This window comes from Eubalaena glacialis, chromosome 6 (assembly GCF_028564815.1).
Source record: "Eubalaena glacialis isolate mEubGla1 chromosome 6, mEubGla1.1.hap2.+ XY, whole genome shotgun sequence".
NCBI classification, from domain to species: Eukaryota; Metazoa; Chordata; class Mammalia; order Artiodactyla; family Balaenidae; genus Eubalaena; species Eubalaena glacialis.
Window position 1 is genome coordinate 84,900,455 of NC_083721.1, and position 18,451 is coordinate 84,918,905.

The 18,451-nt window shown below is 38.5% G+C and overlaps 1 protein-coding gene and 1 pseudogene across 4 annotated transcripts in view; both read right to left on the reverse strand.

Annotated features, from left to right (window-relative positions):
* KLHL24 (kelch like family member 24) overlaps nucleotides 1–17,597 on the reverse strand; it is a 34,600-nt gene extending 17,003 nt beyond the window's left edge. The window contains exons 1-4 of one of the 4 annotated variants that reach the window (XM_061193355.1): nucleotides 17,532–17,596; nucleotides 12,876–13,006; nucleotides 10,472–10,513; nucleotides 5,748–6,728 (exon numbers count right to left, since the gene is read on the reverse strand). In XM_061193355.1, the coding sequence (XP_061049338.1) occupies nucleotides 5,748–6,667 (920 nt within the window). In that variant the 5' untranslated portion in view covers nucleotides 6,668–6,728; nucleotides 10,472–10,513; nucleotides 12,876–13,006; nucleotides 17,532–17,596. Of the gene's footprint in view, nucleotides 1–5,747; nucleotides 6,729–10,471; nucleotides 10,514–12,875; nucleotides 13,007–17,469 lie in introns of all 4 variants that reach the window. The other 3 variants (XM_061193354.1, XM_061193356.1, XM_061193358.1) reach the window with 3 other exon arrangements.
* LOC133093483 (2-iminobutanoate/2-iminopropanoate deaminase-like) lies at nucleotides 11,900–12,294 on the reverse strand (annotated as a pseudogene).
* Nucleotides 17,598–18,451: the final 854 nt, after the last annotated feature.

Consider the following 18,451-nt stretch of genomic DNA (forward strand, 5'->3'; position numbering starts at 1 on the left):
TTCAAACTCAGGAAAAGATGCTCAATCTTCCACATTAAAGAAATGCAAATCAAAATTATGGGATATAAATTTTCACTTTCCAGAGTAGCAAAGATTTACAAAAACTAATAATACACTGTGCTGGGGAAGGAGTGAAGAAATAGGGACTTTCATATTTTTAGATGAAGTATAAATTGGAAGTCAATTTTTACAATATCTACCAAAATTTAAAATGCACATGTCCTCTGACTGAGCAATTCCACTCCTAGTAATTTATGCTATAAATTATCGGACACATGTATAAGAATATTCACTGAGCACTGTTTGTGATGAAAAAAATCTAGAAACAACCTAAATGTCCATCACCAAGAGATGGATTAAATAAATTATGGTATCCATAAATGTGACACTGTACATCTCTTTAAAAAGAATGAATTTGAAATTTTCCATAATGAAGAGTAAAAAAAAAAAAAAAAAGAATGAAGACCTATAAGTGCTAATATAGAACAACCTCCAAGATATTTTTAAGTGATAAAAACAAGGTGCAGGAACTGTGAGAGAAGTACACTACCGTCTGTATAAAAAACAGTAGAGACGTATGTGTACATATACACACACACACACACACTTCTATATGCAAAGAATATTTCTAAAAAGAGTTAAAAAAACTGGTAACAGGGAGATATCCTTTGGGATGAGAACTGATATACCAAGGGTCAGGTAGAGGGAGACTTAGGCATGTATACAGTACTTTTATGTAAAAGTGAATTCAAAATAACAATGAACTAACACGTATAAAAATGGTAAACCATGCATCCGATGATATAGTAGATTATCACTCTTAAGAGGGACTGGAACAAAAATTCAGAACACTGAGTTCTAAAATATTATTTCTTAAAAAAAAATCTTAACCTTAGTCTTCTCACTGATTTATTCAGTAAGAACTTGAACCTTGTCCTCATTACGGCAATCAGGTTCCTATTTTCATTATATAGTAACTGATTATCAGACAAGAGGTAGTAGAAAGTATTAGAAGAGACAAGTACTTAATTAACCAATTCCAAACTCAAAGTGATGAACTTATTAAATCTTAGCTATCTCTATTGATTAATGGAGTGTGGCAGATATTTTTCCATAGGTATGAACAATTTATACTTAAAATAAACCATTTGATAGCAAGCATTTCTGTCTCTCAAACCACATTTCCTATTCTATAAAAGTATAGCGCAAATTTAAAATGTATTTTGATTATTCATGAAACCAGCAATAATTTTCATTAAGCATTTTTGTGTCAAATACTAGGTTATGCATTTTTCATATGACAGTTCTAGCCCTCACAACAATCTTACAAGGTAGATGGTATTATGCTTATTTTACAGATGAGGAAACTGACACATAGAGAAGTTCAAGTGCTTTGCCCAGCATCACAGAATTAACTAGTTATTAGAGCTAGGTTCTTGTCCAGGTCTATCTGATTCTGAAGCCAGTACTCTTGACACATCGTGAGGCTTGCATTATGTGTTTATTAAAAACAGTATTATACATTAGTACAGAAATTTAAAGTTGTATAACATATATTAGTAAAAACAACTATTCCTAAGCTTTACTCCTTCCGTGATTGGTCTCCACTATTTCTTCTTTATATACCCAAGGTTTACAACTGGCAGTACCGATTATCAAAGTTTTCATGGTCTTATGTTCTATATCCTCTTCCTAGAAACCTGCCATCACACTCCATTTCTAATATAATGTATCTTGGGGTTTTTTCTGTCATTTAAGAGACACATGGGTATATATAGGTAGACTATCCAGTATGGCTTGAGCTCTGGAAAATACTTGGCACACAATAAACACTAAAGAAATATTGGATGATGTGAAGAGTATAACCTAACTGCACAGTGGTGGGATGGGACTGTCACTGCCCTAATCCAGAGCTGATCTTTGCCATCACTAATGGTGGAACCACCAGATATGCTGTGTCTCCCAATGTGATGCAATGTGATATATACATTACCTAGGATGAATTCTAATCAAAAATATTTTAACTTGTCTCCATCGAGCTGAAGCTAACTTCCAGTTTCCAGGAAACAGCTAAATGCAGCTAAGTGACACCATAAGGAAGCAATCAGACTAACACAGAAGGTGGAATATTTTTCTGGACAACTTGACCATGAACAAGTCAGAATCATGAAAAAGAAACTGTTTTGAAATAAAAGACTTCATGGAAATAACCAGATGCAATGAGTAGTCCTGGACTGGATCCAGATTAAAGGACAGTTTGGAAAAGACTGGGGAAATATGAATATGGAATGGATATTAAATAATATGAAAGAATTATTCTTAACTTTGAGGTTAATTTTGCCTATGTTATTGTTTTAAAGATGCATCTTCAAGTAAATATATATATTTTATATATGTATAACTATATGTATGTAATTTTTTTAAAAAAACATTGGCTGAATGATTGAACGAATGAAAAAGTCTGGGTTGGATATATAGTTTTGATAAGTCAATAGCAAGCATGGTAATCAAAACCATGAGAATAGATGAGATCATCTAGGAAATTATCAAGGCAAGACGAAGAGAGGTTAACCAAGGGAATATCAACATTTCAAACACTAGAAAAAGAGCTATCAAATTGAAAATGAGTAGCTGGAGAAGAGGACCATGAGGGAAATTGTACTCCTGAAGCTAATGGAAGAGAGTTTCAAGACAGATTAAAGCAATTAAAAATGTCAGATCCTAAACAGAGATCAAGGTGAATAAAGACTGAAAAGAGGCTAACAAATAACAAATAGAAGGTCACTGATGACCTGATTGAGAGGAGTTTCAGTAGACTGACTGGAGCAGAAGTCAGAGGAGTGAGCTGCAGTTGAAGAAGTGGAGACATCACTCCTCTTACAAAGTTTGTAGCTTCTCAGAAAGATGAGAACCTGTATAAATAATACATATTGTTCAGATAAGGAAATTCCTAGTGATTAGTACTAACATGCAGTAACAGATAAGTGGAAGACAGAACATAAAGGATAGAAGGTGATGGCAGAGTTGTAAAATAAAGGATTCCTCCAGATTCCTCACGTAATACATAAAATATAAAATTTACATAAAATAAATATCTGCTATTATATTTACAATAGTCTGCAAATTGAATAAAACTATAGTTTGATTTTTTTCCTACTGGCCTCCTAAAGAAAAGTGATATATCATAATCTTATATAGATGTGTTTCACTGTATGAAATGGATTGGTTCCCTTAAAAATTGGATGTAAAATTATATTTTTGTAAATCAAATAACTAAGAAAATCAGAAAATTCTCTAGTTATAATGTAAGCCTAATTACCTTTAGGCTGCACTCTGATTTCATTCCGGTCATATCTTTATAAACAAATAATTTTAATATAAATGACTTTTGATTCTACAACATACATTCCTTGGTCCCTATTCTAATCCTATGCAGATGGGAGATATGGGGGATAGATATTATTAACTCTATTTGACCCAAAACCATTCTGTCTACCACAGGGGATTCTGTTTGTAAAAATATACGATTCTCCCCTTGGAAAGACACTGTTTGCCCAGAAAAGTTCTGGAACAGCCCCAAAGCTGTTTAGCTTTCTTAATTAATGCATTTAAGAACCTTGGTCTTTCACATTCTTAGGCTCAGCCGAAGTCTCTAACAGTCCTAAAAGGAAGAACTTAAAAAAAATCATCAGTATATTTTATAGAATAAAACTGTAGTTTTTGTTCTTTGTTAAAAGACTAGGAGTAAAATATTTTATATATTTTTTTAATTAAAAAAATTTTTTTTGGCTGCGTTGGGTCTTCGTTGCTGTGTGCGGGCTTTCTCTAGTTGCAGCAAATGGGGGCTACTCTTCGTTGCAGAGCACGGGCTCTAGACGCGCGGGCTTCAGTAGTTGTGGTGCACGGGCTCAGTAGTTGTGGCTCGCAGGCTCTAGAACGCAGGCACAGTAGTTGTGGCTCACGGGCTTAGTCGCTCCGCAGCATGTGGGTTCTTCCCAGACCAGGGGTCAAACCCGTGTCCCCTGCATTGGCAGGCGGATTCTTAACCACTGCGCCACTAGGGAAGTCCTTATATTTCTTTCTTATAAAACAATTACTTTTAACTAAAGTCGCCTGACTTTGAAGAGAAAATGCACTCTAACCCTAATACGAAGAAATATTACATTAATTTTTGTAAAAATAGTTACTCAATATTGTATCCAATTTATAAAAAAGTTCAGACTGTCAAGTACTGGGAGTTTTCTTAAAGTGGGTCAGACCAACACTACACTATATAAATAATAATGGCCAATAATTTTTAAAGCACTTCCTATGTACCACTTTCTATGCTGAGAAGCTTAAGGATTACTGCATTTAATAGTTTCAATGGCAAAACCTGTGAAGTAAGCACCATTTATCATAATTTTCATTTTACATATGAAGAAAGATTAAATATTGCTATATCCAAACTAGTGTAGATTTTAAAGACATGTTATCTCACAATATGCTGAATTTTAATCACATTCCAAAACAATGATAATCAAAATCAATGCCAAAAATGTGGCTTGAGAGCTACGCTATAGTAAATTTATAGAAAAAGTGGAGATGGTGTGGGAAAGTAAACATCAGTTTCACACAATGTGAATATATTTAACACTATTAAACAGTACACTTAAAAATGGTTAGGATGGTAAATTTTATGTTATGTGTTTTTTACCACACACACCAAAAAAGTTAGCTTTGTTAGAAAAATATTTAAAAGATTCTTGGGGCTTCCCTGGTGGCGCAGTGGTTGAGAATCTGCCTGCTAATGCAGGGGACACGGGTTCGAGCCCTGGTATGGGAGGATCCCACATGCCGCGGAGCAACTAGGCCCGTGAGCCACAATTACTGAGCCTGCGTGTCTGGAGCCTGTGCTCCGCAACAAGAGAGGCCACGATAGTGAGAGGCCCGCGCACTGCGATGAAGAGTGGCCCCCACTTGCCGCAATTAGAGGAAGCCCTCGCACAGAAACGAAGACCAAACACAGCCATAAATAAATTAAAAAAAAAAAAAAAAAGCCCTTTAAAAAAAAAAGATTCTTTACTATAATATTTCTCACAATAGCCAATTTTTGCTTATTCACAGTAAAACACGTTTAATACTATTCCTTCCATTATTAAGGCATAGAGATTATTTTTCTACAGTTTATGAATTAAAATCTATAGGTGTTTTAAATCTAGTAACTGTGGCAATGAGAAAAGATCTGAGGCCTTGGTTTTACATCTGAGAACCCCCTCAATCTATATCAGCTTACTTACTTCACCTCTATATTTCATGCTGTGTGTTAGGAAAAAGGTTAGTCTGTGAATATACAAATTGTTTTTTTATAAGTAGAGGCAGTCCAACAGAGTCTAACAAAGTCTTTAGCTACCTTACATCCAAAGATCTTTAGGGAAAAAAAAAGTGGAATAAATTTGGTACCCTACAAAGGTTAAGAGAAATTAAAGAAATATGTTGAAACATGCATAGCTGCAAAGACCCTCTGCAATGCCATCTCGTAGCTCAGAATAACAGTAACGAAAAATGCTATTGTTGAATCTAGTCTTCACTGGGAGAGAAATTCTAATGATTTGTAATCCAAAACAAATCTCAAATTATATAAAGCAACATGCAGATGATACATATAAATGACTACACTAAGATTACACTCAGGAAGTTTTAAAATATTTTAAAAACAAAAATTTTTGTTAATTATGTTGTAGTTAATATGTAAACAGTCTTCTTACCTGCGTGGCCTTGTCCTTGGGGACATCATTTCATTCCCAAGTATGTGGTACCGTCTTGCTTCATGCAACAACTGGTAACACTCCGGAGAATTCTGGATCAGTTGGTCCACCTCAACTGTTTGAACAAAGTAGTTGGGATGCAACAGAGGAAGTCTCACATGTGTCAGGAGCTCATGTAACAGTGGTCTTCTCAGATCAACAGCACGATAGACCCAACGCATGACGGCTTCAAAAACCATCTCCTCTTTGCCAATAACAAGTTCATCACTACAAATATAATCAATAAGTTCATCTTTGTCAAGCTCAAGAAATTCTTCATGCTGGGACACATCCTCAAAAGTCTGTAATGCAAAATTCTTGCATTTTGTGAAGAGTGTTTTGAGGGAATGGGTATCAGCAAAGCGCTGGATTCCTAAGCAATTGCAAGGATCAAGTTGCTCCTCCAAGAACTTGGCACATGCATCACGGAGAACACTAATCTGAAAAAGGCTTGATGTTTCAAAGAGATACTGTACATTCTCTGTAGTGATCTTCACTTTTCCAGTATAAACATACTGCAAAAAACATTCCATAGCTTCAGCTAAAATACCATTGATCTCAACCAACATTTCTCGACTTTCCCTGTGGTCATTACAAAACATAGCTCTGAAGTAGCTACTACAGGCTGAGAGAACAGCTCTATGGCAAGGAAATTCTTTTCCTTCCACACAAATGATAACATCTGTGAACAAACGACTATCTCGGAATTCATTAAATATCTGCAGTATGTTTTCAGCATGGGATGATCCTGAAGAGAAGTCAAAAAACTCACGGCCTGTCAGAGATTTAGGGTCCATTTCAAAAACTTTACGCTTTGTTGCTGGTGAATCACGCACTCCGAGATCCTCTCTGTTTAGTCTTCGTCCCAATATTAGTACCATTGTTACATCAGTTGACTATATAATTGTTGAGAAATAACTGTTAAGGATCTTCCTTATGTGGCTAAAAGTAAAAAAAATTAAACCATTTCAATATGTAGAAAGTTCAGTACTCAACTGACATTTCATTTTGATGTAAACACTACAATAAAATTACACAATCAATATATTTCATACAGGCTTTAGAGCACTATATCTCATTTTAATAAAAACTGATAAATAAAAATTTATACAATTAGAACATTAGGGGTAATTTGCAATAGTACTCCTTAAACCCCCCCCAGTTGAAAGGATGCTATGTATGTTGTGAATTACTAATAACCTTCTGTTTCCCTTTTACACAACTGGGTTTCAGTTACTGAATGTAGAGTTAAGTCAGAATGCTGTGAGACACAGAACTTGAGTACATTCAAACCCTAATATAAATGTTTATTATTTTAACATAGTGCTGCTAAGAAGAATTCAGCTGTATCTATCAATGGCCTTTAAAAATATGTATGTTGTTTGACCAGTAAGTCCCTTTCTAGCAATCTATCCTAAGGAAATAATCAGGATTATATGGAAAGATTTATCTACAGGTGTTCAATGCTGTATTAATAGAAAATACTTAAAACAACCTAAGTACCCTACAATAGGGGATTAGTTAAACCACAGTACATATTAAGGATGGAACACAGTCCCTGCAGCCATTAAAAATTATATAGACTATTTAATGACATGGGGAAGCATTAACCAGATAGTAAGTAAAAAGCAGATATTAAAACATATGCAAATGGACATAAATATACTACCAAATGTAAAATAGATAGCTAGTGGGAAGCAGTCGCATAGCACAGGGAGATCAGCTCGGTGCTTTGTGACCACCTAGAGGGGTGGGATAGGGAGGGTGGGAGGGAGACACAAGAGGGAGGAGATATGGGGATATATGCATATGTATAGCTGATTCACTTTGTCATACAGCAGAAACTAACACACCATTGTAAAGCAATTATACTCCAATAAAGATGTTAAAAAAAAAATTGAAGCAAGAGTTAGAGCTGGACTAGGGGTATCTGGTAAGAATTTTTCTCAGATTCTCCCCATTCTAGGTAGGTCTCTAAGAATTTTTATCTAAAGCAGCTGGGAGACTTATGTAGCTATCTGTATACTACATAGGCACACATTATAGTACAGATGTATGTTTGTATAAATGTTTTTACTGCTGGAAAAGGAAAAAAAAACACAAAAAACATACAAACAAAAAACATATGCAAAGAGGGGTGCAGTGGATAAGACTCTGCACTCCCAATACAGGGGTCCTGGGTTCCATCCCTGGTCAGGGAACTAGATCCCATATGCATGCCACAACTAAGGAGCCCACATGCTGCAACTAAGAAGCTGGTGAGCTGCAACTAAGAAACCCATGTGCCACAACTAAGGAGCCCACCTGCCGCAACCAAATAAATATTTTTTAAAATACGCAAAGAAAAGAGAAAAATTTAAGTATCACTGCATCTAGGCATAGAAAAAAGGAGGCACGTATGTCAAATGATAAGTATTTATTTATCTTGTCTTCCTCTATTTTACCCAAAATCTGCACTATAATTATGTAGTACTGGGTTTTTAGATTTTTTTAAATGTGTGTTATTTATGCCCTGCTCCCTTTCACTGATAAGAAACATCCTCAAATCTTCCTCAAAAACGGCTCTGAATAGGTAACTGATGGATTGAGGCACTGGACTATAGCTATCAATTCTCTTAAATTTTGATTTTTAAGGTAGTTCTTCTGCTCCTACTCTCTTTTCACATCTCTGTAAGTTGATATGTGATCCAGAGTGTATTTGTAATTGGCTTCTACCTCCATACATTTTTTTTTTTAAATAAATTTATTTTTTAATTTTGGCTGCATTGGGTCTTCATTGCTGTGCGCGGGCTTTCTCTAGTCGCGGCGAGCGGGGGTTACTCTTCATTGCAGTGTGCAGGCTTCTCATTGTGGTGGCTTCTCTTGTTGAGGGGCACGGGCTCTAGGCACATGGGCTTCAGTAGTTGTGGTGCGTGGGCTCAGCAGTTGTGGCTCATGAGCTCTAGAGTGCAGGCTCAGTAGTTGTGGCACACGGGCTTAGTTGCTCCGTGGCATGTGGGATCTTCCCGGACCAGAGCTCGAACCCGTGTCCCCTGCATTGGTAGGCGGATTCTTAACCACTGTGCCCCAGGAAAGCTCCCATACATTTTTGCTTTCTCAAAGTTTAAATGAAAATGTGTTCAGAATGCAAAACAAAATAACATACTGCAAGTACTAAGAATTTCCCTTTGGCTAAAAGGGACAAGTAAGAAAACATAAATGAAAAGATACTCTGCTTTCTGTATCCAATAATTTTACTCTATCTGGTATTCGTTATCTGGTATCTTATTGTATCTGTATCTGATAAATTTGGGGATAGCATATTGAGTGAGTTGGATTAATATAAGGCTGATTAAAATTTTATATGAGTTAAAGGTCTTTTTATGCTATTTTCTGCCCCTTAATTCTCATGGCTATTTTCTTTGATTGTTGACTGCCAAGAGGTCTTCCACTGCTTTACCAGAAAATCCTGAATTAGAACAGCTATAAAATCACCTGGTATTAAATGCATTCAACAGCAACAAGATACTGCTTTGTATGTAAAAGAGACTATCTCATAGATCCAGGCTATTTCCTTCCAAGAAGCTTTTGTGTGGCTTTTTGGACAGCCTCACTTTCTCTGGACTTTCTGAGAACTCTTCCATGAACTAGTCCACAACAGCACGAAATATAAACTCTTTGTATTGATGACAGACTAAATAATTTACACAATTGTGTCTTAGGAATATGAGATGCATTTCAGAGTGTATACTCTGGGCTTCCAGATGTAATTCAGTAGACTTTAAAATTAGACTGAATTCTTCTAAAAATTTAGCAAATATCAAAGCATCATTATTCCCATCAGGAAAAAGTAGCAAATAAGTAGGCAAAACACGAGGACAATGTTTGTTCCAAAGAAATATAATGACTGAAAATAATACCTACATAAGTTAGTGGATGCAAGGGTGACTGGATTCTCAATGACTGACTGTCAAAGACACATAATTTGTCTAGAAAAGGTAGTATCCCTTTCTTTCTCTCCCTCATTTCCTTCAGGAGCTTTATTCTTGGAGCTACACTCTCACTTGAAAGGAAGATTTTTAAGAGAAAGATTCTTCTGGTTAAGAGTACTCTAGAGTTTATTTCCAACTACAGAACTCATAAATGTTGTAGACCTAGTTTCAGATTGCTAGGTAGATTTTAAAATTACCTGTTTTTGGCCTATGTCCCAGAAAAATGAAGGGAGATAACTTATTTTAGTGTCTTTCGGACTGGAGAAACGGTAGAATAGGGACTGAGGATATTCGGAAGGAGTAGAAAGGAGTGTGTAAACAGTTTATTTGGGGGCTTCCCTGGTGGCGCAGTGGTTAAGAAGCCGCCTGCCAATGCAGGGGACATGGGTTTGAGCCCTGGTCCGGGAAGATCCCTCATGCTGCGGAGCAACTAAGCCCGTGAGCCACAACCACTGAGCCTGCGCTCTCAACTAGAGAAAGCCCGTGTGCAGCAACGAATACCCAACGCATCCAAAAATAAATAAATTTATTAAAAAAAAAAAAAAAGTTTATTTGGTAACAGAAAAGTCTGTGATGCTGTCTTCCTATCTGATCTTGAGGATAGAATTGTTCCCTGTTACTCTGATGGTCTAAGTGACCCCTGGTTGAAGGAAAATGATTTCCATTTTCTAATAACAATGCTTAGAGAGTTTATAAACATTATAAATATAATACCTTTTTAGCATTTGCTTGATCAAAGCCCCAGTTTTTCCACACCTAAAATAAATGGAAAACAGCAACACATAAATCAGATAGTAATCACTTTATGTATAATTGGCATTATTTACTAATATGTTGAAAGAAGGTTTTAGTAGATTTCCGTTTGTGACTGGAAGTTTACTTCTGCATAGGAAAACCAATCCTGAATAATAATCCTTAAAGCAAATTAATAACTTTATGCTATATTTAAAATAGTTTCCTTATTTATCAACTTCCTTACTTGACAATTTTATCCTGCAGTAAGGTTTCTTGAGTGAAAGATGAGTAAACAAATATTCATGTCAACATCAAGCTAACGGTGGAATTGAGATGAGGAAACATATCCTATGGTAACTCTGCATTGGATTTTTGAAGAATGTCTGGTAACTAATGTTTCATCTGAGTTTGGGGTCATTAAACAATTCTGAGTTGGTCTATCAATACTACCCAAAGCAAACAGTTTAGTCATTATATATTTTGTATAACTATGAAAGCAATGACAAAATCTCAAGTATTCTGGGTAATTCAGGAAAAAAATTTCAGTTTTTAATTCTTAGTTATCTAGATTATCCATATAGAATCACCATGCTTATCAAGTAATTATCTTAAATCTTTTAGTATATAAATGCATATTTCTTCTGCTTTTTTGATCCTTATAGACTTTAGTACCTGTAGAAACCAACCAATTCAGCACAATTTTTTGTTGTTGTTGTTGGAAGGGGAAGAGAGGAATGCTTAAGAGAGAATACTGGAACCTTGAACTGTACACAGATAACCAATAGTATTTAAGCACAAGTGATTCTGGTTTCTGGCCTAGATATCTATAAATAGAAATCATAAATTCTTAACAAGTTTAGGCAAATTCAAAAGTGGATCCAGAAAACCAAGATATGGACTACTGATTTTTTTCTACATGTATACACAAACACACATCTCTATACCCTGATTGTTTTGTTTTGTTTTGTTTTGTTTTTAAATCTGCATGCTATTTTATTTCCATTAGAAAAATATTATCCATATAAAATTTGGTCCAGTTTCTTCTCCTTTACCTCTACCATGCAAACTTAAATGCTTTAATTTTACTCAAGTAAAAGCAGAATCGTGTATCTGACATGAGAACTAAATAGTTCACATCATTAAACTAATAGAGTTTAATTGAATTAAGTGTCCTCTTTATTATTTCTCAGGAATAGTAACTCATCTTTCCTACATGCTATTTCCCTTTACTTTTATTTTCCTGAGTAACTATGTAATGTGCGTCTCTTTTCCCACATCCAGTAATATAAGTGCTACAGAAGTGTAATTTATAACATCAGTAACTAGATTCATCATTAATCTTCAACTCATGTTCAATTCCCCTTATTATATGGTATTTCCATAATAACTTCAGATATTTCAGTCAACCTTACACTTTCCAAGAAATACTGTAAAAATTAAGACGTTAATTTAAAAACATTATTAAAATTCCAGGCTAAATAACACTGGGCCCACTTAGAGTGATGCTGTCACGAGAGGTCCTTGGACAGCTACTGCTTCAATCTCAACATGGCCTCCTTTGGGCAAAGCAGCAACCTGGTAAGCAGCTCTTGCAGGAAAATTACTCTGGAAATATTGTTTGTAGATGTCATTGACAGTATTGAAGTCGTTTATGTCAGCCAGCAAAACAGCTGTTTTTACCACATTCGTGAAGTCACAGCTTGCTGCTTTCAGAATTTCACCCATGTTTGTAAGAGCCTGTAGGGACCAATGGCTGCTGGGGCATTCGCGGTGCTGATCGCCTTTCTGATCAAAGACGACATGGCTAATCCTTTTCCTTTGCCGCCCCTCGGAGACAACTACCCCGTATGCGCTCCTACTCGCATCTCACGGGTCTAAAACATGATTATTGTTTCATTGTGAAGTGAATGTTATCTTGCTTGTTTCCTTATTTGCAGAAGTCAATCTAACTTGTGTATACCTTGGTAAAGAATATTTCAACTTGGTCAAATTAGGGGATTGTTAGTCCTAGCTAAGTAAGTTTTTCCCCCAATAAGACAATAAGATCCTGAGCCAATGTAGGGATTCGAGTCAATTCAAGAAACAATTCTAGACAGCCTACCCCCTGTCTGCCACTGGGGTGGTGAATATCGGATTCAGATCCAATTTTAGATGCTGTGGGGCTGGCTAAGATTAGAATCAGACAAGAACTCAAAGATTGATACGAAAATAGATTCAAATTCTCAGTGTTTCTCTAGCAGAAAACACAAATTGTTTCTCTGCTAGAGTGCAAATGGGAATAGATTCTCTCATGACTGATCTAGTCTAGAATTATACCTTAAGGAGTAGAAGGGCAAGGCAATTCACCTGGGCATTTTCTGCAGGGTTTTTAGGTAATACTTACCAACCTAATCAGTAAGGGCTAGGGACAGAGGAGGTCGGTGTAAGAAGTCCAAAGGCGTTATATAGTATCAGAATTGATTTTAGAGTGTAGAACTGCAATCAAGCTTATTTTTCCTTTAGAATGCAGGACCCCTATACAAAGAAACAAGTTACTATTACCCTTAAGATAGCATGGATTAGTGAGGGGCTTACAAAGACTAATAAATACCAGATGGCAAAGGAAACCAACAACATTTTGACTAACATGGTCCCTGCAACTTGCAGTAATGAATTGCTACATGCTATGTTCCACACTACTCCATTTTCTCAAATTGAACTTTGAGTGAAGAACAACATAGCAGAAACAGCAAAATTACTTAAAGAATAAGTGTTTTATCTTTAAAGATATACAGTAACTCAACAGAAGGAAAGTCAGAAAACACTGTAACATAGTAAATCCATTATTTAAAAATAACTAGGAAATTATATTTAACATGGAACTATCTGAAACCAAGCAGTTTTTTTCACCGCATTTTCTCAAACGCTAATTTTTTTGAACCATTCTATTTAATGACTTTTTTAAAGTTGTAAATTTATACTCTTCAATTTAAACCTTTACTCTTGGAGTAGTGGTTCCTGAACCAAATTTTACAAATGCAACACAAAGTCCAGTCTTCAAGCTGTTATTTTCAACATTTCTAATTTTCTTAATGAAACCACCAATAACATACTTACTCACCATAAGATATGAGAAACCAAAAAAACCCTTAAATTTCTTTGTCTAAAATTATAGCAAGTGATTATCCCTTGTTGACATGAACCTGAAATAGTCAATACATTATTACTTAAAGAGAAATAAGAGGTATCTGATGATAAAAAATTTAGTTCTTAAACAATGTGTCAGACTAAACAATTATGGTTCTATAACTGAAAAAAGAATACTGTCTTCTCCCAAATCACAGAACAAAAAAATTGAACTTCTCCATTCACTGTTTCTCTTCCTTGCTTTAAAACTTTTGGCTACTAATATTCCCCAACCCCCAAAGGAAGAAAAAGAAAATTGTTAATCATCAGACATCATACTTGATATAAAACTGTCCTATTGAACCTACTTGACATGTAAACTTAATGTCCTTGGTTTTATCTTGCTAGAAGATATCTAATGCATTGTTTTATTTTAAAATCTTAAGACCTGTAGATACATAGTTATGTTTTCTTTCAGCGAAATTGTTTTTGGGGGCTTCCCTGGTGATGCAGTAGTTAAGAATCCGCCTGCCAATGCAGGGGACACGGGTTTGAGCCCTGGTCCGGGAAGATCCCACATGCCACAGAGCAACTAAGCCCATGTGCCACAACTACTGAGCCTGTGCTCTAGAGCCCGTGAGCCACAACTACTGAAGCCCACATGCCACAACTACTGAAGCCCACACACCTAGAGCCTGTGCTCCGCAACGAGAAGCCACCGCAATGAGAAGCCTGAGCACCGCAACCAGAGAAAGCCCACGTGCAGCAACGAAGACCCAACGCAGCCAAAAATAAAAATAAACAAAATAAATAAATTTTTTAAAAAAAATTGTTTTTGGTTCTCTTATTAGAATTAATTAAATCTGCAAGGACATGACCCAGTACTCTGCCACTTGAACAAGTTTGAGATCCAATATTTTACGTGACCTCTCTATGGATAAAAGCGCTTTTAAGTCAGTGACTTTTATTTACCTTAGTGGTGACACAAATTATTTACAGAAGTTTTAGAAAGCACTGAGTAAAGAGCAAAGCCTAATGACTTTTAGACATCAATTCAGTAGACTTTAAGATGTGCCAAATGCTGAAAAATTGTAGCTCCTGGGTGATGAATTTAGGCAGTGACAAACTTTAATTTAAAAAAGCTAGTTTAGCTATTGTTTTTAATAGGAGAAAGAATAAGGGTTTTAAAATGTCAACAGTTGTCAAGTGGCCACATACTCTTTGTTTCAGTCACAACAGAAATAGAATCATACAAAATATATATGCTTATATATTTCATATACTTATGAGGATATACTAGGATATTTTATTTACATTTTTTATACAGTCCATACCTAAATATTTATTGAAAAAGGATGTCCCAAATTCCTAGGTAAGAAAAAAGTACATACAGGGACTTCTCTGGTGGTCCAGTGGTTAAGACTCTGCGCTCCCAATGCAGGGGGCCAGAGTTCCATCCCTGGTCAGGAAACTAGATCCTGCATGCTGCAACTAAGAGATCCCCCCGTGCTGCAACTAAGACCTGGTGCAGCCAAATAAATAAATATTAAAAAAAAAAAAAAAGGAGTATACACAAAAAATAACTGCAGTCCCTCATTTAATGAATAGTATTTGTTTTTCACAGGCTTGACCTTTGGGTTTTAATAAAATGGCAGAAAAACAAAGAACATTAAGGTTTTAGCAACTTGGACAAAAGCCAAGAAAGTTTAAATTAAAGCTGATAGTAAGCTCCAACTCAGAATATTATTTCTTCTTCCTGTTTAGAGACTAAGTCACAGGCTTTGTCTGGATAAGCAGGCTTATGAGTGGTGGTTTTATTTTTTTACAAAGGTTAGAGGTTTGCAACTTGTACTTATTTAGAAATGTTAAATGCCTTCAATGCACAAGAGATGAGGCAGTTCAGGATCACAGAAGCTGCTCCTTCCGGCATAGTCATCTCAACTTGAATTTTAAAAATAAATTAAGAATGCATACAATGAGAACTGTTCATAGTCAATTCCTGCTTCACTCGGGGCGCTCAATCTACCTCTTACAGAAATGCAACGTCTTGGGTGAATTCCTACAGATTTATAGGAAAATAAAATCTGATAAAACCCAAGTTCCCTATTAAATCACAGATTAGGAAAACCGCATCTTCAACACACTGTGGCTAAAATGATTGTTCTTGTAGATTTTATTACTGTCATCATAGAAGAGTGAGATATAATCCCCCAAACAAGGAAACAACTCATCTAAACCGGGGTATAGAATAATCTTAACTTTTTTTGGGGGGGGGCGGGGGTAGGATATCCTCAAGTTATTTTTTTAAAAAATAGAATTCTAATTTTACATCTTAGTCGACAGCAAGCAGATTTTTCATCTATTTTACGTACTTAACAAAAACCAACCTCGCCGGTGGACATAAACAGTCTGTAGCTGCGAATACTAAGACATGATTTTTAAAAAGCTGTTCAAGAGAGCAAGTGATTAATCATTAAAATCCACTAACATTAACTGCGAAAGGTCGCTGCCTCAGGGGTGACTGTGAGGCACTCTAAAATGTGGCTTTACGGTCCTTATTTAGCTATTTAAACCTTGTTTACAGAACAGGCAAGAACTTAATTCGCCTGAGGGCTTTCTTCCCACCATCTGGGTAGACAAGGCGACAGGAGTTAAAGAGGGATAATTTTCCGGTCCTCCGCGGGCCCCAGAACTGCCTACAGGCTCAGGCAGAAGCCGCGGCGACCACCAAAAGATAGCGGGTCAGCTGGGCCTCGCTCCCGAGGCCCCCGGCTCGGTAGCGCGCGCCGCCAGAGGCTCCGCTCGGGTCACAGCGGCACAAGAAACGAGCGCACGCTCCCGCATGTCCTCCAGATCACCTTCAAGGGGGCGGGGAAGAACTGCCTGGGCAAGTCCACCTCGCAACAAGACACCCGCCAATAAACACTCGGAACACGCCCAGTCGTTCCGCCCGAAAGCACCCGCAGGGCCCCAATCCCCGCCGCGTTAACAGTCTTCGCCCCGAGTGTCCAGAACTTGGGGGCGGGGCCATTAGGAACTAAATTAAGAAACCGAGGCCTGGAGTGGTGGAAAGGAGGGGAGATTAGGCGGGGACTCCGCCGGCGGAACGCCCGCTCCCCCGCCCGCGCCCGCTTCCGGGGGACCTTCTTTCCAGGGCCCGGCTCCCGGAGCGGGCCCCCAAGCGAGCGGTGGTAAACAAAGGCTCGCGGGAGGTGGGGGCGGGGGGAACGATCAGGTGACGGCCCCGAGCACATTTCGCAACTGCTTTAATGGGGAGTCTCTAGCCTGCAGCCCTGGGACCCAACTTGGCCCATCAGTCCTCCCCGTTAGGATCAAACTGTCGCCCCCACCAAGCGGGAAGGTTTGATTTCAGACCTTCGCATTCTCAGCGCTACCTTCGATTAAAAAAGAGCGGCGCTCCGTTCGAAGCCCATCGGCAAAATGCGAGACCTCTCTCCCCAGCCCTGTCCGCCAGCTGCTCCCCGTCCCCCAGGGTGACCCGCACCTGCTACCCCCCGCCCCGGCAGCCATGCCCCTCCCAACCCGCCCCCGGCGGGTGCGCCAGCAGCGCCGCGGTTCCGGGGCGGTAGTGCCAGGAGTTGGGGGTGCCCTTCCTTTCAGAGTGTGGTTGCGGAACCGGGGCTGACAACCCCCAGGGGAGCCCCGGAGACCCCCCCCTCGCCCCAAACAGGGGCCCTGCAGCCCCACCCGCAATCTCTCCTCGGACCCCTCCTCTGGCTCCGAGAGGCCGACCGCCGCAGGCTTCCCTCCTGCAGACATCCCCGTGGTCATGACCTCGGCCGCCCCTCCGCCCCCGGCTCTGGCCGGTTCCTCGCCTTTCGGCCGGTCCCGGAGCTGTCATCCCCGGGTACCTCTCAGCGAAGACTGGAAGCGGCCAGCAGCAGTGGTCAGCAGTGGCGGCCCCCCGCCGTACCTTAGCTTCCGGCGGCGCAGCGCTGTCTCCTACGCCGGCGTCTCCTCGAGCCACCAGTCTCTCCGCAGCTCACAACAAAGGAAACATGTGACCGCCCGGGCCAAAACACTGAGCGTCACGCAACCCTGGCCAATCCGAGTGGGCGCCCCCGCCCCGGGGGACCCTGGGAGATGTAGTTCCTATTCCGGGGGGGGGGGGTGGCCGCCCCGGCAGCTTGGATTTCCCGCTATAGGGCGGGTGTCGGATGTGGGGCTTGAGATCCAATCCAAGGGCTATTGACTCGGAAACAGTTTTAGGTAGAGATAGGTTAAGGAACTGCATCCGTGTTAGGAGCCTAGTGGGAAACCTCAGTCGGATGTTTATTGCCACGTCCCTAGGCAAAAGCACATAATCAAGAATTCTCAGAACCCTAGAGTTTGGGACCAGGCTTAGAGACCTTTTAATTTGACCCCTTGGTATAGAATCGGGAAATCTGAGGATCTGAGAGATGAAAGGGACTACAACCCTAGTAGCTAGACAGCGCAGGGAAACTAAATTTCACTGTAAATCTATTACTGTCACCTGTATCATCCTGGGTTAACTTTCTATTTTAAAAGTACATGCAAATCAATGTTTTCACAAATCCCTGTTTTCTGATTCCCCAAAAGACAGTATTATTTTTTTTAATTTTATTTTATTTATTTTTTTATACAGCAGGTTCTTATTAGTTATACGTTTTATACATATTAGTGTATATGAAATAGAGACACAGATGTAGAGAACAAACGTATGGACACCAAGTGGGGGAAGCGGCAGGGGTGAGGGCATGATGAATTGGGAGATTGGGACTGACATATATACACAAAAAGACATTATTTTATCTTTTTGTTTCTGCAAATATTTTTTTCAAGGTTGAGTACACCTCCAGATTTTGAAACATT